At 35.1% G+C, this 24,913-nt stretch overlaps 1 protein-coding gene across 1 annotated transcript in view; it reads right to left on the bottom strand.

Annotated features, from left to right (window-relative positions):
* SLC4A10 (solute carrier family 4 member 10) overlaps nt 1-24,913 on the bottom strand; it is a 118,541-nt gene that overhangs the window by 58,195 nt on the left and 35,433 nt on the right. The window contains exons 3-5 of the mRNA XM_042874402.1: nt 22,735-22,881; nt 6,919-6,973; nt 4,834-4,994 (exon numbers count right to left, since the gene is read on the bottom strand). Coding sequence (XP_042730336.1) covers nt 4,834-4,994; nt 6,919-6,973; nt 22,735-22,881 — 363 coding nt within the window. The remainder of the gene's footprint in view (nt 1-4,833; nt 4,995-6,918; nt 6,974-22,734; nt 22,882-24,913) is intronic.

The following is a 24,913-nucleotide window of genomic DNA, read 5'->3' as shown; positions in this document are numbered from 1 at the left end:
ACAAAACAGTTATATCTGCATTGAAAAGCATGGGAATATTTAAAATTATACTTCAAAAAATATTAAAATGATTTTTAAAATAAATAGAACTTTCTAATAATTCAAATGCGTGCAAGTCAAAGCACCACCAACTAACTCAGGGGGCACAGTTTGTATTTGAAAAGGCTTGACATTCGTTCACAGTACGCTCCACAAAACAACAAGAAAACACAAGATCTGTGATTCATGATTGAATGTATTGCCATTAAAGGCTGGACCAAACAGTTTTTGAACCAAATGATATAAAATGGCATCATATGTTAAAAAGAAGAATCTTTTAGGTTCATTCAGTGATTACAATAAAAAAAAAAAAAAAAAAAAAAAAAAAACAGATGGTGATTTGAGAAGCTACATGGTTTCAAAGGAACTAAATGAAAATATCAAAAGAGAACATTTTCATCTGCCAACTTGAACAACACAGTGAAGCTGCTCTCTAATGGCGCAGTCAGATTCTGGCAAATATCTCCTTAAGAGACAAGTTCCAAAATAAACTGTTTTGATTACATAGATTTTTCAGACTTCCTTTTAGCATATGTTCTATACAGAAGTGATCGATAAAATATTACTACATCAAATGTTCAACGGAATTCCTTGCGTATGCAGTGCTAGCTTACTCACAAAGGAGCCACTTCAAAGACATTTTTTTTAAAAAAAAAAGCAAGTCACATTAAGAAAAGAAAAAACTTAAAATATACTTAAAAGTACTTTTTTAAGATGACATTTCAGCACAGGAATTGAGCCACTTTCAAAGGAAAAGAAACAATGCATAAAATTTAAGAATAATTTGAGAAATGTTAGGAATTAACATGCTCTTTTCCCTCCTTGATTACAATGTTGGAAATCATCTCAGGAAACTCCACTGTGGTAAGATATCACCTGTAAATTCAACACCGTGAGTATGAATAAGCTCTTTATCAACAAAGAAAATTGGGTGCCTGTCCAAAGAAATTTTCAGCTTTGTAGATTAAGTCATTTTTTAATAAGAGTTGGAAAGAAAGAATCTAATCAAGAATGGACGAGCTGAAAGACAAGATGATTTAAAAATTCTCACCATATCACTGGTGCCAAAATATTTTTATGCAGAACTATCAGAGTTTCCAAGGATGAAATACAAAATGTTCTAAGAGCCATACAAACAGTATAAAAGATATTTTCTCATCTGTAGATTTTAACTGCAAGCCCATTAAGATCTTAAAACACAACAAACTTTCAAGGGCTAAGTGCCGGACTTTTAATGCTTTAGTGAATAAGCATTTATAGATTAAAAGCCTTGACCAGAACAAACAAGAACTGTTGGTCTCAATTTAGCAATGTAGATTAAGTATAACTCTTTCAAGGATATAAAGACTGGTACTGCATATACAGTATAATTTGAAATTGGAATGTAGCCCAGATAGGAAGATGTTACCAGCAAATACAAATACATAACACACACGTCTACCTTAAAAATAAATAAATAAATAAAAACTTTAAAATAAAAAGAAAAAAACTACATACGAACAACTAATTTAGTTGTTCTTAAAAGAAAAGATGAAAAATAGTAATGCAGAAAGTTATCAACTGATGAAATTTTAAAACAACAAACATATTATTGAGCTGTCAATCAGAAGCACAAGAACTGAAGTTAATATAAGGAATGAAATGTTGAAAACAACTGAAGCCAATAGACTAGGAACCATTTCTGTCAAGTCTAACATTCAGGAATGTCATACACAGTTTGAATAGATATCAACTCTGGAGTTTGAACTGTATAGCACAATACATAGGATCATAGCTATGATAACTACTGACATTGAATAGCAACTTATTAGAAGAGAAGGGAAAAAATCTCCTGAGAGATCTTGCTCCATCTTCAGCTCTAAAGTAATTTATATGGAAAAAAAGAGCAGACCAACACATTATTTGGAATTATCACATTTCTAATTTATCTAGCACACGTGTCATGATGGCATGCTTGCCACTACTACCATTACGATCATTCCTTACACCAATCCTGCCTAATTTGTGCCTTTGTAACATACTGTTAATACTGGAGAGAAGGACCTCATATATATCATTATAGTAAGAAATTGCAAAGCAACATGCTTGAGGAAGAAAAATACAACACAAACAATAATAACAGACAAAAGCAAATAGAATAGAAATTTTATTTATAAGGAAAACTCTTGAAAGAAACTTAAGACAGAAGAGGGGTAATTTATAGAACGATTCGCTCACAGTAAAAGTCTGCAGAAAAACTGCTTAGAAGAAAAAATAAAAATCCCTCATTTCTTATTGAATTGGCAGTGGAAAAATTCCTTTCTCAATTACAAAAACCCTTGCAAACTATCACGTTATCATAAAGACACACCTGTCACTAAGATCAAATAAAATAACCAATAAAATACATACACATCTGCAACAATGTGAGGTGTTTATGAGTTTAAAATAGAACACTGTAAATCAGGAAAGTCATCTAAAGCTTCCTCTCAGGGAGAAAAAAAAAACTAGGCAAAAAAGAAAAGTTTAGATATCCCCAAAGCAAAACTGAACTCAAAATAGCATTACGGTTACTCATCCAATTCTATACCAAGGGACAACTTATACTTGAGATGAGTTTCAAACCACAATTAGTAGTGGAAACGTGGAGTTCTTGGATATATTAACTAAAAACAAAACAAAGCAAAACCAATATGACTACAGCTAATTAGTGTTAAGAGATTATAAATGTACGTTTATTTTGGTTTCACTATACGGAATTTTCCTCCTGGGGGACAGAGAACTTTGATGAAGTTATAGTTTTATTCTGACAATTCCCACATGAATAAAAACAATTCTGGAATGGATCTCTCAGTGACTATGGAAGTAGGTGAATGACTTCTAGATTAAAAACACTCGAACTGAAGCTTGAAAATCTTAGCGCACTATTTAAGCAAACAGTAATAGAAGCACATCTAACAGCTGATCTGAGCACTTCTTGATTTAAAAAAAAAAAAAATAAACAGTAAAGCAGCATACTGATAAACACCTTTGTTCATGCAATCAGCTGCTTTTTGTCCTTCATGTTTAGCTGCTATCATTAACAAGAAACATTTTCAAGCTCTGACTCACAGATCATGATTCATGGGAGAACTAGATCTCAGCACACAGTGGAAACCCACACAAGTTTTTGCAGGTTTGAATTTATAATATTTTTTATCAGTTTGACATAAACAATATAGGAAAGGTAAATGCAGAGTAGCAAATTTTGCTTCCTCTGTTAAATATAACCCACTGAACAACATCTCCCTTATCTGATCTTTTAAGTAACTAAACCAAATTATATCTGACACCTGCCTAGATTTTCATATCATCAGTAAAACAGTTGTCTTCATAGTCTTGAGCAACGGAAAGTTTTCTTGCACTGACTTTGGTATCTTCAAATCAACAAAAGTTATCTATCCTACATTTTCCGTTAACATATAGTTTCATTTAATATTGCCTAATCTAATATTTGTCTAAAATGCTATACAAAATATAAATGTATAAAATATCAGAAACACTGTAAAATCCAGTAAGATAGAAGCAAGGTAACATTTTTGATTATGAAGATATAAAGCAAGTTGTAAAATAATCCTCCATATTGTTATGGAGGATTTGGAGTCCAATAGCCATAACGAGCATGAGACCAACCCTCACTAAAAGTAGAGAAAAGGGAAATTAGAGACCTCAGATGATAAAATAGTGTTGCTCTTTGCTCTGTGTCTTCATTGATGGAAGGAACAGAAACTTTTAAATAGGTTCAAGAATACAGCACTAGAGGCTTTCTAGGGCACATCAGAGCACAAACAGAGTAGCGTCACTTTAACAACGGGTTTTAAAGACCCTCTTAAATGTACTTGTTTATAACACATATTCGCTCGGCCTTGATAAAGAAAACTTATCTTGTCTACTAACAAAATTATTTATAAACAATCTAATTCAAATTAGCTGCTTTATCGGCAAAGGGGGAAAAACATATCATACTGCACTTGATGATTCTAGCATAGCCAAGCAATCATCTTTAAAGTTTTAGAATTGTCTGAGACTGCATTGCACATCTATCCTACACAGCCCCTCACAACTTGCTTCATTACAGCAATGAGCACATTGCCAGCCTGCTGCAGTAACCAATTCGTCTTCATAGGAAATACTAGGAAAACAGGAAATGGCATTCAGTCTCATTCTCTTATTTTTGGGACAGAAGGCTCATGCACTACGTCTGCTTGATTTCTACTACTGTTCTCAACAGCTCTAGAATTTGACCTGCCAAATTCATTGAAAAGAAAACATTCTCAACTTTACCTAAAGTAAATACATCTTAAAACTCATTGAAAAACTTGCACATAAAAATACCAGTTCTGATCTAGTCCTTAATTCAAACATTTTTTAAACCAGTCTGATTTCATCTTGTATAATTATAATGTATCTTCCTTTATGTTTAGTTTGTTTTTAAACTAGATTGTCTGCAGTTAGAGTAACAGTAGCTTCAGTTTGTGGAAATTAGCACAGGCATAATTCACAAAGTGATGTTGCAGTACAGGAGTAAAGAATGTATATGTTCTACTGAAATATATTCTTAGTGTGCTCTCTTTACTGTTTTAATTCTCTCCCTTACATAAGAATCAACTCTGAAAATAGTAAAAACTGAAAATGAAAAAAATAACACATCAGTTGTGTCTGAATTTAGATTCTAACACATAGAGCAAAATATTTCCAAGACTTTCTTGTAAGCAACATGTATCTTGATTCTTGTAATTAATTTTCATAGCTATTAAATGCAGCATCAATACATACCTGCAATTTCTTCTATGGAGTTAGCTCTCATGTCCAACAAAACAGTGCCATTCAGGATACAGCTTCTCAGCTCAAACAAGCTATGAAGTGACAGTGTGGCAACATACGGTTTGCTCCACCTCTCCCCACCATCTTCTACATCTTCTTCAAACTTCAACCACCTGTGCAAGCAAACAATTCTATAACTCCAAATAATCAATTTACAGCCCCAAACAACCAATTTTACAACAGTATATAAGAAATACGAAATACATTACTTCCATAGATATTGCAAGAGCACCGTTAAACTTGTCACAGAGATAAAGAAAAGCATATTAAGCAATAATTCTGTATTTTCCAAAAACTTTGAGCAATTCTCCATAAAATGATAATGCTATGACGGAACAAGAACAACTGTAGAAAGGATTCAAGAAGAATTTGTTATAGAAAAAAGTAAAAGCTATACATAGTAAGAAACACTCTACTAAACGCAAGTTTGTAATTTGACCACCACAGAATAAAAATATATTATTCATTGAAAGTAACATACACTGAGATTTCGTGAAGTGTTAATGCATCAATGTATTCTCACCACCACAAGCTTTTCACAAGACAATGATATGAACTTTTGTTAGTTGTTTAGCTGTACTACGCCACCCAAAAAGGCAGTAAAACTTTATGCAAAATTTAGGCTATTCTTCATTTAAAAGTTCAGTCAATTAAAAAGAAAAACCTCACAGGCACATAAATGTGCAAGCACATGCAGACAGCATATACATATTTGTGTATCTTGAAAGCCCTAAAATATGGTCCTTACTCTGATAGAACCACCATGTGAATGATGTGAAACAGCACTTTAGAGTTCAGAAATATAACTGTATCTATTTTATGTCTCATTTGGCTCTTCTTGGTTTCTGTACAACTCTGAAGAGACTTCAATAATATTAAAAATTACATGAAACTTACATGACAGATTAAGTCTTTTGTTACTAGCCAGTTGGATGAACTTACTCCTATGACTTCATATTAGTTGGCTGATAAAAATTAATGTTCAAAGAATGTTACTAAAAATGTTCAAAGAATGCTAAACACACAAACAAAACCCAGAAAAGGCTGCTCACTTATGCAGAAGTGTTTTAAATTGAAGTTCAGACCTTCAACCAACCAGCCTATGCAGATGCTGGTAAATGGAAACATGTAGCATGCTTGCCTGACAAGCCTTGAACAGCTGTAGCAACAGCAGAAGCCTCTATCATTTGACAACACCAACAGCACTTGTTTATTTTATGTGGACCAAGCAACAGAGAAGTCAGAGAGAGCCTCACATCTTGACAGCACATTCACACTGATTTCCAGACAGCAGGGAAATGTAGAGCCTTAAGACTTCTAGATCTAAGCGTTTTCTAATGTAACCAACCCTCTGAGCCCAGTAGCTCAGCAGACATGCCCATTCCTCTTCCATTCCTGTCTCACTCACCTAATTCTGCTCCTTCCTGCAAAATACGCCTGTGTACCAATATTCTGCACTTTCCTCCTTGCAGCCATCACTACGTACTACATCTTCCAATGCTAAGCTGCAAGTAGACACCAGTCTACTGCTGCAGTCTACTGACCCACTCACCAGCAGATCTGCTACCTTACCGATGCACTTGACTGATTCTAACTCCATCAGCTGCTTGCCTTCTCATCACTTATCTTTTATTTAAAAACACCATTTCCCCCCAATTTTTCCTCTACTTTTCTCCTGTAAAATATCTCCAATTTCCTGCGCCTAGCTGTCTCTCCTCTTTGTATTTAAACATTTCCGCCCCATTTTCTCTGTACCAGCCTGCTTTCACATATCATCTTTGCCCATGAGACCCTTTCCTCCATTATACTTCTATTCTCTCCTTTCACTGTAATCTCTCTTCTCCCTCCAAATCTAGTTGGGTTATTTCCTTGTTTTCATTCCATCAGAGAAGCACCAGGGTCACAGCCCACAAAAATGTTTGCCTCCACTACCCAGAGAGCTGGATAATGAATTTAAAATTAAGTTTCTAATACATATATGCAAACAAGGTTTTTCCAGCAGGACTTTCTAAAGTAACATCAAGACATTAAACGTACGTTAACTCATCCCCCACTGTTACCACATTCAAAGCCATGATTTGAAAGAGATGAGCTAAGAGATTTGAAAGACATGGCTACAGCAAGCCATGAAAGCTTCAAAGAAGGAGAGAGGAAAAATGAAAAAAAAAAAAAAAAAAAAAAAAAAGTATACAAAAAAATAAAAAGCCTCCATTTTGCAGCTACATTTGAACTTCATAAGGAAAGACAGCTTCCAGTTTACTTATAGCACCCACGTGTCTAACTTAAAAATGTGCTAGACACATTGTGGCCATAACATCCCAAACATACTAAACACATGGTTTAGTAGGAGCTATTGGGAATAGGTGAACGGTTGGACTGGGTGATCTTTTAGGTCTTTTCCAACCTTAGTGATTCTATGATTCTATGATGCATTATTCTAGAAATTCTTAGGAGGCATTTATCTATAGCTTTGCCTTCACATCCCTTTCCATTTTTTGTCCATGTTTCTTATGCCTTTAGGAGTTTTATATCATATTCATACTTGGATATTACCAATTCTTTCTAGCATACAATAATTTCATTTTACGCTGATTCAAACAAAAGACGAAAAATCATGCATATATACACAAAGAAGCAATTATATGAGCACAGATTCGTACAGAATCTGATCAGAAATCTCATACTATCATTGGCTTCTGTTCTTGTAAACTGTCTTCAATACTACTTATATGATTATACTGCTACAGTCTGCCCAGTTTGGAACGTAATGACCAATTCTAAATAGATTTAAAATTACAGATAAAAGAAAAACATGTTCTTAAAAGTTTCATAAAATCAGGTGACAGAACAAAAACAAGCAATCTCTTAGCATCATAATTAGAGCTGATATCTTTCACGGACATAGAAATCATCATAAGAATTTTAATTAAAGCTCCTTGGTTAATGGCGTCAATCAGACACGAAACTTAAAGCAGAGCAATAAAGTCCATAGAAAATTATTACTATGACTCAAATAATTATTTTTTTCCATAAAGATCATATCCACCTGAGTTTCAATCTATTTGAAGGGTATAATTTCATAGGTTGGATCCAATTTCTTCCCATTACTAAAACTTATATGTTCAAACACATCCTACATTTTTATCTAATGAACTAACAGTCTACTAAATAAACATAAATCATACCCAGCTGAGAGAATTCTGCTTTTGGACTAAATTTCTATTTTAAGAAGCATTACATGAACTTACTCATGAAGTGAAAATCATGCTTATCACCTTTTAGCTTTTCAGAACTGTGCCTCAGAATTATTACATCAGATTATCCTTATTTAACATGAGAAGTGAGAAATAGTAGCAAAAAAAAAAAAAAAAACCACATTAAAAAAAAAGTAAATCTGTAATCTTACAGTCATTCGATCATATATGTTCAAGTGGATTTTAAGACTAGAGTAAAAATGTCAACAACCCTCTGAACTCAAGGTTCAAGTATATCTATATCAAGATATCAAGATATAGATAGATATAGATATGACTAAAATCCAAACTCAGGCATGGATCCCAAGTGTGACACTTTTCCATATTTCAGTTCTTAGCCAAAATATATATATTTAGTTCTACTGCTTGACCCCTTAAATTGATATGATTAAGAAATAAAAGCCATTTATGATTTCCTAGAAAACAGTGTTAACCCCACATATATTCTGATCTCGTATGCCACATTTTCTATGTGCTTGAAATATATCCTCTAGATAGTAACTACCTTACTTGGGGGGTCCAATAATACAGAATGGTTTAATTTGTACAATTTTCTTGTGTTGGTAAAGTCTAGAACAGGTATACTGAGATTTAGTTCCTCTGACAGGACATTTGCTAGGACAAATTGTGCCAGCAAGACCTTCACCCAAGTTTGTTAGTACAGGAAAAAATATATAACAGATGTTCGTGCACATAAAAGGTCTACTAAAGCCACCTCCATTGATTTTTTCAGCAGTCAAAAAAAGAAGTGTGCACACTTTACTGTAGGCTTGGTTACAGAATTTTGGTACACAGCATGAAGTTGGGAGAGTTCCAACACAATCCATTTCATAGTCTATTATATTTGCATAGTCTATTATATTTCTCCAGCGGAGTGCTGGAGCATGTATTCACCTACAACCTACTCAAGATTCAATGTTATTAATGTAACCTTACAATCTGTATCAACTTCCACACCAGATTTTCCTTGTCTAGGCTGTCTAAAGATTAAACCAAAGGAAATAAGCATGTTGAAAAACAAAACAGAAGTGACAAATGTAAGGATTTTTTTTTACATAATACCTTTGGGAATTTTGGTCCATTTGGAGATGCATTTCCACTTCTTCATAATCCTGATTTTTTGCTAGTACTTTCATTTTCTAATCAGTTACTATTAACAATTTACTTTCTAAACTATGGACAGAGGTTTATTTTCAAAGCAACTTCATTAAAATTCAAACCTAAAAATATTCCTCCTGGTTCCAAAATGTCTGTTTTCCTCCTTTTTTGGAAATGAAGTAGTATTCTCCTGAAATTTTCATTTCATATGAACATGTAATTGAGATCCAGCAGTTTGACATATACTTCCTTCAAATTAGCCACTGTTTTCCAGTCATGACAGCAAGCTGCTATAGGATAGATTTGAACATGAATTGCTTTCTTAATACTTGCAATTTTCAACTGCATTACTGTATGAATAGAATCATTTGCATCAGAAGGGGACCTTTAAAGGTGACCGAGTCTGGGCAACTTATTCAAGTGTTTCACTACTCTTATCTTGAAAAGGCTTTTTATTATAACCAGTCTAAACCTCCCCAGTAAGCCAGACTCGTGATTCACTGTGTTCCTTTTTCAGGGTATAAACTATACATCATTAATTCTCTACAAAATTGTACAGCTGGGCCATATCCAAAAATTGTTCCATCTATTATATTAGTAGTACCAGCTTTTAATTTTAAATGGTATCCACTTCTTATAGCTTGCAAATGCAGGACAAAAAAAATATTTTACTCCCTCTACACCAACAAAACAAAGTTATTTCATCTTTGGTGACTAATTCCACGGATGGTGCACCTTAAATTAGATCTTTGAGTGGAACAGGCTATGGTAGCAGTGCACATTTTCACACACTAATTAATTTGCAGGAACACTTTTGCTGATTAGAATTGTCAATCAAGAACTGAAAAAAATGAAGAATGGCAAACAGATAGGAGTCCCCTATCTCCTGTAAGAGGAGAAAAACGTCTACAAAATGACTTACTCTTCCAAACAAATGATATAGGAATAGAGCACATTTACATAAAGAACATCAAGCTTTCGTCAAATCTTCTTATCCACAGTTCCCTTTGATATGTTGCTATTTTGATCAAGCAAGAACAAAATGTCTCCAATACTTCTAAAAGTTTGCTCAAGTTGTTTTTTGGGATTTTTTTTTTTTTTAAAGGCTAATTTGTGCATGCAATTGTGATCAATCAAAAAAGAGAAAGATACAGATTAATTACCTAAGTCAATACAAGTCCTTGTTCCAGCAGCCCTTATAAAATGAATTTAGAACTGCTTAGTGATGTCACTCCCAATAAACACAATAATGACAGAGACAATCTCTGTATCATTTTCATTTAAATTTATCAATTTGGAGCTACAAAGCTGCACAATTAAAATATACAAATACTTCCATTGCCATTTTTCATACAGATGGACAAGTTATTGTAAGGCTAGTGCAGCAACAAACCCAGTGTTTATCATTGTCATAGCATGTTTCTAATCAAATCAAGTCCCAGATCAAGCATCAGTATCAAAATAGTACTTTAGAATATCTAGAATTATGTATGCTAAGCATTCAATTCTATACTCTATACTGAGTTGAACATTTCCTTACCTGTACTGGTGTATGGGAACTGCTGAGTCATGGCCTAAACCTCTGATTGATCACCTGAGGCAAGCTGAGGCAAGTCAGCCAGGTGAAGGCAATTCACCTGTGCTGCCGGAAGGCTAGGCTCCACCCCTCCTAGACCTATTTAAGAGCTGGCTACCAGTGGGGAATGATCTCTTCTGCTCAAGTTTTATAAGTAAGCCCAGGATAGGGGTAAGCTTTCTATCTATTCTCTTTTTGTTATCATTATCTGCTTTGCCAAACTCTCTTGTTTATTTTGTAATTATAGCATCTTAATATTAATTAAGTATACAACTGATAACACCACTTGTCATGCACAGTTAAACACTATTTTTTATTATTATTAAATATTGGCACCTCATTGTCATTCTGAACATTCACCACCCCGTCTCTTATTGCTGTATTAAACAACATCTCATTTCCATCACTGTACTCTGACATTCTGGAAGCATTCAAGGCCAGGCTGGATGGGCCTTTAAGCAACCTGGTCTAGATGGAGGTGTTCTTGCCTATAGCAGGGGATTGGAACTAGATAATCTTAAAGGTCCCTTCCAAACCATTCCATGATTCTGTTGTGTATGGTATCTTTATCTATTACTAGAGTAACAATACCCCAAAATTTCTTAGCAAGTTTTAATATAACCCTATTTTTGTCTCATTCAATAACAAGGGTATTTAATAGAATTCTTCTTATACCTTGTCTCTTTCCTTCACACTGTTTCATCTTCAAGTGTGACCGCTTCTATTAGTGCCCTTCCCATTAATGTAATTTTTGCAATAAAATAGATTTTAAGTAATAAATTCATTTGCTATATCATATTACAAGGTTTACTAAATAAAGAAAAAATCAGTTCAACTGTTTCTCTTGTCACAAAAATCAATTATCTGATTAAATAGCATCTTAAGTTAGCCTGATGATAGACCACCGAACTTTAACCGATTTTCCATTTAGCTCCAAGTCTACCATTACTATTTCTGTCAGATATTGTTCTAAGTCTTGCATATCTCTGAAAGCCAAATAACAGGCCCATGTTTGTTTAGACCACTTTTCTTCTTTCTTGAAGAGTGTTGCTATGTTTGCTATGATACAACTTACCTGACAGAATCACAGAAAGATAGGATTTAGTTTGTGTTCTTTCAGCTTTCTGTGAGACAAAATATTGCACTCTCTTATTTGCATAGGCAAAGCACCTTGATTCTTACTACCATATTGAATATCATCATTTCACTGCCATATACTACTTTTCTAATAGCTAATCTCCTATATCAAACTTTGTCCGAAATTTTTTGATACAAACTAGAAAAGACCATTCACCTAGACCAGTTATTTCTGCATGGTAGCCCTCACTCAATCTTGTTTCCAAGAAAGATATTTTTACTATTTCACCATTTAAGGTCATAGTCTGTTTATTGGTCTTCCAGTTTTCAGTACTTCATAAACTCCAAAATACAGTTTTCTTGACTGCTTTCTTTCTCACATCCTTCAGCAATCTTATCTCTGTTTACCAAATGACAGTAGGAAGGGCTGTACAGACAGATAGATCAACTTCAATCCCTTTTTTCTCATTTATTCCTTTCCGTCTATCTCTATTAGCTATTTATCCTAATGAAAGTTGTTACAATTTTCAGAAACATCTCTACGATGATTTGCAGAGGAAATTTTTAAGTTGAACCAGAACAGCAATTATTTTCCTGTTAAAAATAACATACGCCACTGGATTTTTTCCACAATATAAGTCCTCTTCTTAGAAGAGGTTCTATATATCTCTAATCAGTATGAGAATAGTGCAGATTACTACTTTAATTAGATTTTCTCTCTCTGAATACTAATAAGATTTAGGAGCACCACTACATTCATTCTGCAGTACAGTTGCCATATGAAGATTTTCTACATGTAAAGTTCTATACTTAGATTCTGCCTGCTCCTCTTATGGATGTATAAAGGAGGAGAAGGTCATAGAAAATTCTGCAGCCCTCTGGGAATTTGCAGTGAGACTAAAGGGAAAATGAAGAGCTTAGGCACATAGTTTCCCACAAAATCCTTTTGAAAATTTAAATTCTATTTTTGTCCTAAGGACACCAAAGATGCAGTCCACTGATTTTTGGGCAGCTTTGAAGGATGTTCTCACCAAACACTGACTGAGAAAGATGCAATTAAGTCTCTAAGGAGAAAAATGAAGCTAAGCATGTGTGATTTAGGTGCCTGAGGAAGGAAGCACGCAAAAACACAATTTCTTCTCTAATAATAATTTTTTTCAGCAGAAATGCAATCTAAACAGTTATTTTTGCATTAATTTAGCAGAAAAAGAAAAAAAGAAAATATTAAGTCTCAATAGTAATTGTTCAGTGATACCTAGAACATGTTTTACTGCTCCAAAGTTTATCTTATTCCTTGCTTTAATCTTTTATCAGTTTCTTGAGGATTCAAAAATAATACACTGTTCAAAAATCTATTAAAATGAAGAGCTAAAATATGAATAAAACTAGGGATCCATAATTCATGTATACAGTATGCTTACTTTGATTTTTTTTCCCTTGATATTTATTTTGACCTATATTTCATAAATCCAGATGAAAACATTTGCCTCAAAAAAAAAAAAAAAAAAACAAAAAATGCTACAGTAATACCCACTTTGCCACATTGTAAATCTGCATCTATAGATCTAACTGTTCACAAATCTGGTGAACTATATCTGCATTCTTTGTTTTACCTAGCAGGAGAAAGAAACAAAACTCAGCCTAATAACTGGGAACTTCTGCCACTGCTTAACCCTTTGAAAACTGCTATGTAATTAGGTTGTTTCATATGAGCATGCTTTTGTCTGCCCCAGCTTCCCCATTTCATTATTCCCGTCTCTCATTCACATTTCTGTTATCCTCTATACTACTTCTCAATCCTTCATTTCAGAACACTCCATGTATTTCAAGGGTGTACTATTCTTCCTTCATGTCACTCAGAAAATTTCTAGAACTTGAATGAACTTGTTTATTCAGCTCAAACGTTGTAAGAATAATAATTTTAAAGCCTACTTATTAATTCACAAAGAAACCCTGGATTAAATACAGGAGAGTAGGTAAACAAAGAGATGGCTCAAGAGCTACTAAAAGCTTTAGGGAACGGAGTGGCAGGAGGAACAGCTAAGGGGACAGAAATTACTTTAGGCAAAAAAGAACAGAACTTCCACTTCACCCTTTCCCTTGTTGCTCTTTTCTCTTTTTTTCTTTAACAATGTTTCAAGCTTGCTTTTATTCTAGACTCTCTTTTCATCTCTCTCTACCTACTTATTTATTTGTTAAATTATGACCCTCATATCCACACATTGGTACATTCTTACAGAACAGTAAAATAAATACAAACAACAGGCTGTGATCTGAGACTAGAAAGTACATTCTGGTCAAGAACTGTGCAATTTATTAACACTATTCTCCAGAAGGAAAAAAATTCAGTGAGATACCAGCTTAGAAAGGACAAGCACATATGACTACTAACAGATTATGGAAAACAACCTACTTTGGGAGAGAGCTGGACTGAGTGAGAATATGAGAATAAGCACTGCCAAGAACATCCTGTACTCTTGATAAAATCAGCACCAAGAACTGATTCAATGATTAACAGCAAGAGCTACTGTTAAGTAATAAATTAGTGTAGCTGCAGTTTTATAGGATTACAGAAGCCATAGAACTGTTTGAGTTGGAAGGGACCTTTTAAGATCACCTTGCTCCAACCGCCCTGCTACAGGCAGGGACATCTCCTGTCATAAGGTGGCTAGCACCTTATGACAGTTCCAATATTCATGCAAATGCATGTTTTCAATACATGAAGCAAAACAGGATTTCTGAAGTCAGGTAAGTAACAACAGAACAATTTATAGCCACAGTTTGCTCTAAGTCTCCTCTCTAGTTCATTGTTGATTAACAACAGTGATGAATCTGCATGAAGGACAAAAATGCACTAAGTTCTCTTTTTCTCTGTTAATACAATAGTGAAACTAGCTGCTAGATTCTGGATACCGTTTTTGCTACTTGCATTTGCTGCTGAATATATATATTTATATATGTACATATACACACACAGTTTTATTTGTAAAACAGTAATTCTATTTCAAGGACAAAACCCTAACAAAACTATTGCTATTAAACAATAGCAACAAAATTAAAAAAAAAAAATTAGATCTGTTGATTCTGCTTATAAAACTGAGTTAACAGGATTACACATGCAAGCAATGCCAGATAGATTTTGCTTTTATTCATAGGAGAAATAAATATCAAATGTCACTAACGTGTTATATAGGAAATGAATAATGTGTGATTCGAAAACACTATGAAAGAATACCTCAATTGCTGACTGTCAAACTGTGATAACTTAATCATCACTGTAAAAGCACAATATTTGCAAAATAGGATACTCAATTTTTCAAGTAAGGAAAACAGAAACTGGTTTGAACACATCCCTGTCTATTTCCACTTGAAGTAGTAAAGCCAGCTTGAAAAACAAAAAAATCTTCATTTTATTAGCTCTATTTCAAAAAAGTGATGAAAGTAATCTAGATTGGGCTGAAAAAAAAAAAAGAATGAATGAGATTAATTTAATTATTATTTCTATTACTGCAGTTGTTTTATAACAGAGCACAGAGAAATTAGAAGCAACGTGAGCCTTAAGTTGCGCACTAAGCAGCTGATGATTATTTCAAGTAAATGGTTCATCTCACTTGCTCAGAAAATCCTCCAGGACCAGCTGGGACTGGGCAGAAAGCAGTCTGCTGCATGACAGGAGCAGGACTGCTGTCAATACCACATTTGGCTGAGCCATCTGAGTCAGGAAAAGCTGAAGCAGTTTTCTATTTGCTGTGGCTACAGAAGCTCATGGGAGCCTACTGCCAAACCCAGCATAACACTTGGGCTAATGCTCACATCATCCATGCAGCACTCACACAGACGCCCACACTGCCTCTGATGCTTTAAATACATCGCCCATATGAAAATTTAAGGATTGCAGTTTTAAAAATCCATACCTTCACCATCAAAAGGATAGACATTAAGATCTGGCAGATATACTGTTGTAAAAAGCACAAAGTCAAATTGGGATGCAGTACTGAAGAAAGGAAGTGATCCCACAGATACACAAAGATTCCACATAAATATGAGAAGAAACTTCACAGTGAGAGTAACAGAACACACAACAGGCTGTCCAGACAGGCTGTGAGGTATCCTCTGGAGACATTCAGATCCTGCCTGGATGCATTCCTGTGTGACCTAATCTAGGTGTTCCTGCTCTGGCAGCAGGATTGGACCAGATGATCTTTTGAGGTCCCTTCTAATCCTGACATTCTGTTATACCAGACACACTGCTCAGTGTGGTCATTACCTTCAGACTGAAGTTCACAAATCAAAAGAAAGGTATGTACACAGATATACCAAAAAAACAGCAGTGCTAAAAACCAGATTGGGACATCACTTAATTCCCAGGTGACAGTAGCAAACACTGCATTCTGGGACTACATTTGAAAGTAGGCTTGGAGGAACAATGGCCTACACCACCATTCTACCTTGTAACACACATGTAGGAAAGAATCACAGCCAGGTCAGACAGGCCCTGGGCAGCCTGAGTTGGTGCATGGCAACCCTGTCCATTTTAGGTGATTGGAACTGAACGATCATTAAGGTTCCTTCCAACCCAAGCCATTCACTGATTCTATGATTCTTAGCCACTTCTTGTAAGCTCAGCTCAGAAAAGAACACACTCCACTGCACCACTCAGAGTGAAATACAGCTCCTCCTCAGTGTGTGCCACAGTTTTTCCCAAAACAAAATGCTCTGCCATTAGGCAGAATTACATATAGTCTGCCCAAGCCATACCACAAGCAGAATTATGGTTTTGGGTTTGTATCAATTATACTCCATATTTTGTCCTCCTCTCTGATGTAATCTAAGAACGATACAAAAAAGTATTTCTGGTAATATTTGTGCTATAGTCTCAGAACAGGGGTCTGCATTTCTAATCCTGCTAGGAATCTGAATTTAAGGTCAGTATTAGTAGGCTAATACTTTCTAAATTAGAAAGCATTTCAAACATTAAAATACAATTTGCATTAAAGAATTTTGCATAAGATAGCAAGCATCACAGAAAATATTTAATTCCTAACTCATGCTCTAGTACATTAATACTAAATAAACTGTTTCTGATTGTTCATTGCATAGGACATGCTGTAGGCAGGGTGTGAACTGACTTAACATACTGACATCAATAAAAATTTTCTTCAAATGAAAATGAAGTGGTGTGAGCAATTCAGATCACAGAAATGAAAAGATCACTTCACACAAACATTCATTGCCCTCCTGCTTGTGCTCACCAAGAAAGTGGTGAGTGTGGGTTCTCCCCCCCCCACCTCCATCTTGTGCAAATAAGACTTTGCCCTTCAGCTCAGCAATTTGCAAATGGAGTGATAATTATTTTTTATTAGAAATATGGTTTTTTAAAAATTACATTACTAAAGTACACACAAATTAGTAAACACACATACAGTACGCTTTTGAAAACCTATTCAAAGACCTTAGAAACTGTCTGTTAAGATGTGATAAAATATAACCTTACTCCTGTTTTCAGTAAACTCTATGTTTTCCTCACTTTGTTTTCATTACCCCAGGGCTATGACACATAACCTTATCTTTTGCACGTCACAACATGGACAATCCCCAAGCTTCTATTTCACTTTTTTTTTTTTACCCAACTCTTAAAACTGCCATTACATTACATTATTTTAATCCAGATTTACAGCAATCTGTTCCACAGCTGCCTAGAAATTCAGACTTCCAAGTTCAGCAGACAAAGCACAGTTAAGAGGAGGGCAATTCTCCTAAACGAACTATTTATAAATAAATTAATTTTCCCCATTAACACCCCTTTGAGGTTTGAAATGAGCTACTGAATATAATCAGGTGAGTTCTTTGATTACACTTTTCCACAAGCCCCTCTACTGAGAAAAATCCCACTTTACAATTCAAGCTTTTGCTGGTCTTACCTTCAGAGCACCTTTCCTGAAACCTGCGTACACTCCTCTGCTCATTTCACTTCCAGGACTGCTTACCATAACTACTATAATGAGTTACAAGATTAAATCTCTTTAAAACTAGATAATTATTAAAGCTAGTTTCCAAGACAGCAAAGCAAAACTGGCACTAGTCTCACCAGTGTCTGCTCTTTCAGAGGACACCACAGGAGGCTGTAATCAAACCCCAGATCCTCACAGCTGCATTCACTTTACCCTCATCAAACCTGTACTTAATGACATAGTACAGAGAGCTGATGTCTTCCTATTCTACCCCATTTTCAAATAGAAAACACAGAAAATTGCCAGTAAAATCAATCTGCATAGCAAGCAAGCAATAACCTGCCAGCAAAGGGATAACCTGTGCTGCCTTTTCAGTGCCACCACAATCAGCAGTGTTAGCTGACAGCGTTGTCCCCACTTAGCTTGTGGCTCCCATCACCCTCCCAACAAACAGCACCGAGGGGCTGCTCTAGACTAAAGACAGCTTTTTTGCCAAATTAGTTTTAACTTGAATCAATTCCTTAATTTAATTCACAGAACAGCCACTGTACTTGCACCACAAAGAAAACAGTGGAGGAGGGGAGCTTAACACCAGCATGAAACTGGAACCTTAATTACAACAGCTGTGTTTCATCCCTGTTCAGCAGAGCAAACAGCATTTCTGTACTTTAACTAGAGTGGATAATTTCACTGGATTTCTCTTTTCCTTCTATGAATTATGAGGTGAGATAGTCAAAATCAAGATCTTGTAGTTGCTTAGCTTAAATTCTTAAACCCAAAAAACCTTTCCACGAGCAAGCCACGTAATCTGAAAATTATACAAAGACACATCCTTATAGCAAGTGCAAACAACTTGGACAAACTCATACCATCATTAAGAGTGAACAGACAGGCAGCAAGACACAGATGTAGAGAAAACAAAGAAAAAAACCCATTTCCGTAAGTATTCTGCGCCCTCAAGTGACAGGGCTCACTCCTTTTTACTCCACTAACTACATAATCTACATTTTATTTGTCTACAAACTCTGAAATTGCAAATTGAAAACATTTGGGTTATTTTTGAAAAGTGACAGTAGGAGATCATTTTTTTTTTTTCTAGAAAAGCTTTTATGAGCTGCCATGCAAATGTTCTAAAAAAATATATTAAAATCTATGATCTGCAGAAACAATCCCTCAGAAAGTAGCTGGTACAGCTTTCTCAGCCATGATTGAAAGGGATTACCTAAAATCTTCCAACTGTGGGCACTCAGCGCAGGTGTTTCAGACCCACGTTGATACAAGGAATTTAAAGTTCTGTCTCCCACTAATTAAAAGCTAGGCAGGCACCAGATTAGTGGGAGAGGTGGCCTGTGCAGCCCCTGGCATCATGCAAATGCAACTCCTAATGAAACCACATAGACGAAGTTACAAATTATGCACCTATAAATTATGACCCACCACACAGAAAAAATGCTTTATCTCACACTTGGTAAACTGCACTCTGGAGCACTTCATGTCTGAATATTTCAGGCCTTTACTTCTTCCAGCATCTGTATTATTCAGTTCTCACACCTTTTGGTTTTATTATGCCTCCCTTTAATACTTTGCAACTTCAAAACACTGCTAATTTATTCTCTTGTACTGTAAAAGTCATCCTGTATCTTTATAACTTACTTAGAAGCACTATTTTCTATAAGCCAGTCTCACAGTGCCTTTTTTCCTGTTCCTTTCTTGCACCTGCTTGTTGAAATGCTTTTTCTTTACCATCCTCCTCCTAAACTCCCAAAAATGCAGCCTTCTACTATTCAGGGCACGTGTGTTAAAAGGGGACTATGATGAGAGGCAGTAAAGCATTTCTGTATGTTCGATTAAGTAAGAATAAATAAATAAATAAATAAAAGGGATTATTTCAGATCTGTTCTCTTAGGTAGCACTGGCCCTCATGCCAAGTTATGCATTGAGAGAATAAAGTGCATTTGTCTTCTTTGCAACTTCCTTGAGCCCCTGGGTACTGTTATAACCATGTGGCCATGGGCAATAAGAGATAAGAAATATTACTGAAGTTCAGTGGATGCAGATTTAGTAAGGGAATTATCCTTCACTCCCTCTCAGAAAATAAATTATAAAAAAAAAAAAATTCTTTTTGCTCTATCTAGGTTTTAGCATAAGCTGCTAAAATTTTCCTGTAAAGAAAATCCTCAGCAAAAACAAGAGTGTAGATGTAGACTACCATTAATTCCTGAATAATTTTGTCTGCCTGTAATTTGCTCTGACTGTACTTAACCCCTAAAATGCCATATAATTTTAAGCATTATGAAGGCAAATCTCTCTTGATTTGGTCTATGTGGTGTCACTTTTATACCTGGATAGACAGATGCCAAAGCTTAGTAAAAGTTTGGTTTCATGGTGAGGCTGAGGGGAAGAATCCTCAAATTTTACTACTTAGATATTGTTTTAAGGTCAAAAACCGGATATTCCCGGATTTTTACCAGTGTTTAATAGCTCTGCTGTTGGCTCTCTTACAAAGACTATTGTAATCACTTCAGCATTTCAAAGAATATCTTCAGCATTCTGGCTCTGGAGAAGATCAAGACATTTCTGGCCTATATCTTATCTATCCTGGTCATTACAAAAGTAATAATTTTAAGTGCCATGACCTACACACCCTCTACATGGCAGTCATAATTGAAAAATCATAAGTGAAAACTTGACTCACAAATGTGCAGTCTTACACTTATTTCAAACAAGTACACCTCCAGACAAGCTCACTAACTTACGCACTTCAAAACCTTCTATATATATGTGTATGTGTGTGTGTGTATTTATGTATGCACATATAAATTATTGCCATTCCACTCTTGGAGCTCCCCAGAAAACAGGTTAATTTTCAGTTTGAAAATAATTGTATTCAAGAATGCATATTATTATTTGCACGCTGTCAAAGACTATTAGACTGAGCCATCTCAGTTTATTTTTGCTTTTGACATTAGGAAGGACATGGGCCTAGGACTCCAGAAGTTAAAAGAACAGAGTTAAGTTTTCTGCCAAAATACATTACATATTGGCAATTAAATAAAACCAGACGACTCAATAGAAGACACTGCTTCATACTTTAAGACATCTCACTTCTTGGTTAATGTAACTTTTCATTGTTTCTTTTTAATCTGATATTATATATATATATATGCATATTCTTTCTGAAAACCATTTTTAGTAATTTATGAACTCTTGCTGTTTTCCAAGAAACTGATTTTAATACAATGTAGAATCTTCTACAATGCATTTGAAATGTATTCCAGATGGAAACAATTCAGCAAACCTTTTTTCAGTTTTCAAAGCATTTCATATTTACTACATTTGAAAAAGTTTTTACTTTCTGATTCATTTTCAATATGTGAAATATTTGAGCATTTCAAGGTGTTTACTGTACACTTAACTACCAGCATTTACACAACATATTTGCTTCAAACCAAGCTGATTACATAATACAAACTTCAGCTTTTAAGAACATCTTATAATTACTATTCTGTAAACTGAAATTACATTGGTACATTTCCCTAATGATTTAAAAACTTTCTCTTGCACACTGACAACTGGTTTCTTATACATGCTTCCATTAAATTTCAGCTCTTATTTATAGCCTTGGACATTACAGCACATGCACTTTTTATTTGTGAAGAGCAAAGAATATTCTCATTTGTCTTGAGACAGAGCTTACCTCATCTACTCATTACCACTTTTTTTTCCTGTTCTATGTAATGTACTTTTTTATTTAAAAATCTGAAAGTTTTAGGATTTTTATATCATTTGTAAGATTTGTTCATTGAAAGATACTTGTTTCTCTTTGCCTTCAAGTGCACAGTAGGCTTGTCTCAGAATAGCATCTTAGAGTACTATCTAAGGAAAAAGGCACAATCTAGATGATATTTTATCTTAAAACACTACAGATTCAGTGACATCAGCAGTATTAAAACTAAACTAATTGTAAACTAATTGTAAAGAACCGCAACTCCTTGTAGGAGATTATTCTTTTACATCATTGTCTCAAAGCTTGCTGGGGACACAGATGAACAAGTCCAAGCAAGTCCTGGGCAAGGGTTGAGAAATCCTTTGTCTGAGGGACACAGATGGACAAAGCCAGGGGAAACGAGAGAGAGATAAGGTGCAGCTCAATGGCCACGAAGTGGACTTTTGTGTGAGCTTATCTCGAGGAAGATGGCCATCTCAGGGGGTACTCACATGACTCTTGCTCAAGCACCCAGGGATGTCACATAGGCAGAAAAAGAAGGATAAAATGGGGACCTACAATTATGAGGTTTAGGTTTTCTGGCAACAGATTCCTCATGAAGAAGAGGAGGTTTCTGACATGAGAAGCCTCACGACTTGCCTCTCTCCCTCCTGGACTTCCTCTGTGCTCTACCACAATGATGAAGAACAAAGGTGTCTGTCAGGATTTACAACAAACCGGTTGGACCAATATTTGAACCATTGTTTCTTAATCTCACGCTGGGTATGCAGATATTAAAAGAACCTCATCTCCCTCCTATAAATTGGAGCAGACCTCTATGTTATGTTTTAGGGGTAAACATTCCAGCGCTTTCATGGAGCTCTACTAGTGCCAGAAAGCACGTACCCTCTCTAGATGGTCATCGCACTCTACCTTTCTATAAACACTCACGAACAGACTCATACAGTTGTAGGGATTAGTGAGGTTTCTTGTGAACTGACCACCTCCGGCTACTGCCATTCATCAGAGAAACAAATCCTGTATTTTCAGCAGAGACCAGAGAGACTCTGGTGGGGTTTCCAAAATCCTGCTTCCAGGCCTGTCACAACCACAACAGGGGGACAGCTCTTGCACAGTTGTATTGATGTTTATTGCAAAAAAAAAAAAAAGCAAAAGTAAAATCTAACTTACCAAATGGAGGAGATTCTCTCCCATCTTCTAATCCTGAATCTCGTTCTCTGTCTCTTTTTCTGTGTTTATGTCCACGGTGCCTATGGCGCCTGTGACTTTTTCTTCCACCCAGTGGCACGTGAACACCAATGAACAATGTTCGATGACCTATTAATAGAAAAAGAGTTACCTTTTAAAAAGAGGCTGTGGCAAAATAAGAATATTAATAACTATACTGTCATTAATTATTAGTAATTATAATAATTTCTATAATTGCAATGGTATAAATTACTATAATATTAATCATTGTAATATTATTAATTACAATAAAAATGGTGTAGAGCCACAGATATACAACCTCCTGATACAGAACAAAATCCCAGTTTGGAAGTCCACATGATACAGTGCCAGATTTAGAAAAAAAAAAAATTGCATCTCTGTGTATGAACTTTGATTAAAGGAAGACAGGTGTTCTGTAAAATATCTTCCAAAACAGTAATATCAAGACACACAGATCACTTAGCATTGAACATTTGATAAAGTCACTGCTTGCCTTGTGTATGAAGGAACTTTACAAAACTCATTTCTATTTATGAGCCAAACCTTGACAGAATTCTTGGGGGAAATTTACTGAAGAGAGAAGAGAAAAAAGACTGGGACAAAAAAAAAAAAAAAAAAAAAAAAAAAAAGACAATAAAACACTACAGAAGCTAGTCTGCAAAATTTATGTGCTCACATTATAAATATATAGTTGTTAGCTTAGGGTGGGATTTTTTTCTATTTTTCTTTTTTTTTCTTTTTCTTTTTTTCTTTTATTTTTTTTTTTTTAATAAATGAGGAAGTACATCTTGCTATGCCTGCCATCATCTTTGCGCTTTGAGCCTGAGGAATTTATGTTCCTCATCAAGCCCAAGGGATTTAGCTCCCTCAGCTATGTAGGCTAGCAAATTCTGTGCACAGTTAAGCATTCAGAAGGAGAGCACAGGGGAAACATGCAGAAAGTATCACAAAACAGAAGGGAAATGAATCATGACTCACTACAGGCTGGTCTCCTACATTTATTCAGCACAAAGACACAGTCCAGATTACTCATCTCAAATAACATCTATTTTCTCCTTGAAATAAGCATAACGTAGCTAGTAGATAATTGCTGCTTTGCTGTAATCATTCAGCACTGTCAACCATCTGAAAAAGGCCAAGAACATTAAGCTAAGGGAGCACATGATCTCTAATCTCATGGAGCCTTCAGTGGGGGTAAATACACAGCAAGGCATTTGTGATAATACACCAAGGAAATTCAAGGCTAACAGGAATTCTCAGCAGAGACAAAACAAGAAAAGCTGGAGAGCAGGCTCTGGACACTACCTCATTTTATTTCTTTAACTGTGTGCATAGAGGAGACTAGAAAGCAGAACCATCAATTCTGAGAAAACCATTCTTTTAGAGTCAGGACATTCTCTGAAGCTAAGGCCATGAGGAGAAATTATTTATTTTACCTATCTCATTCCTCTTACATGTAGCCTAAGGAATGATTTAAAGAAAACTACTGCCTTCAGTGTATTCCAAATGTATTGCAATCAGTGACGAGTGAAACAAATTAAAATGTATTCCATAAAAATAATTCATTAGAAAGATATTGAAGGGCAGCAATAATGTAGTACTTAACACTTTCCTGTTCACTTTCTTCGGTAGAAAAAAAACCCTTCAAAATAAAATTTTGAAAGGATTTTAATCATTTCCACAGGTGCAAATGGATTGCTTTTTTTAATTTAGTAATTTAATAACTTCTTGATGATTTTTGAAGAAGTGGATATTCTCATCCTAGTTTGTGCTACTTCAGTACTCAGGTGTACTTATGTCAGAAGTGCAGATTCAGGTTCACACTTCACCTAATTTCCAGGGTTGAAACCAGGACTTGAATCTAGACTGTTTTATATTCAATAAACTGGGAAATACATCTTAAAATGCCAAGTGTCTGAATTGCAAGATAATTTTCTCAGTGCAGACTGAATTAGTTCATGCTGAAGAGAAATTAAACCCAGAAACTGATACGAATTACCAGTAAAAAGCAAAATTGATCCCTTCTGTGCAAATGTAGAGGCCAAGGAATAATTTCAACATACAAGGGAATCCATGCCCTTGTAATGAGGTACACTCAAATAAAAATGAAAAAAAAAAAAAAGAAATTCACAGGGGAAAT

The sequence above is a fragment of the Lagopus leucura genome, unplaced genomic scaffold (assembly GCF_019238085.1).
Source record: "Lagopus leucura isolate 7727_CA_CO unplaced genomic scaffold, USGS_WTPT01 Super-Scaffold_100012, whole genome shotgun sequence".
In the NCBI taxonomy this organism is placed as follows: Eukaryota; Metazoa; Chordata; class Aves; order Galliformes; family Phasianidae; genus Lagopus; species Lagopus leucura.
The sequence above is the reverse complement of the archived record's forward strand: the minus strand, read 5'-3'. Positions and strand labels throughout refer to the sequence as shown.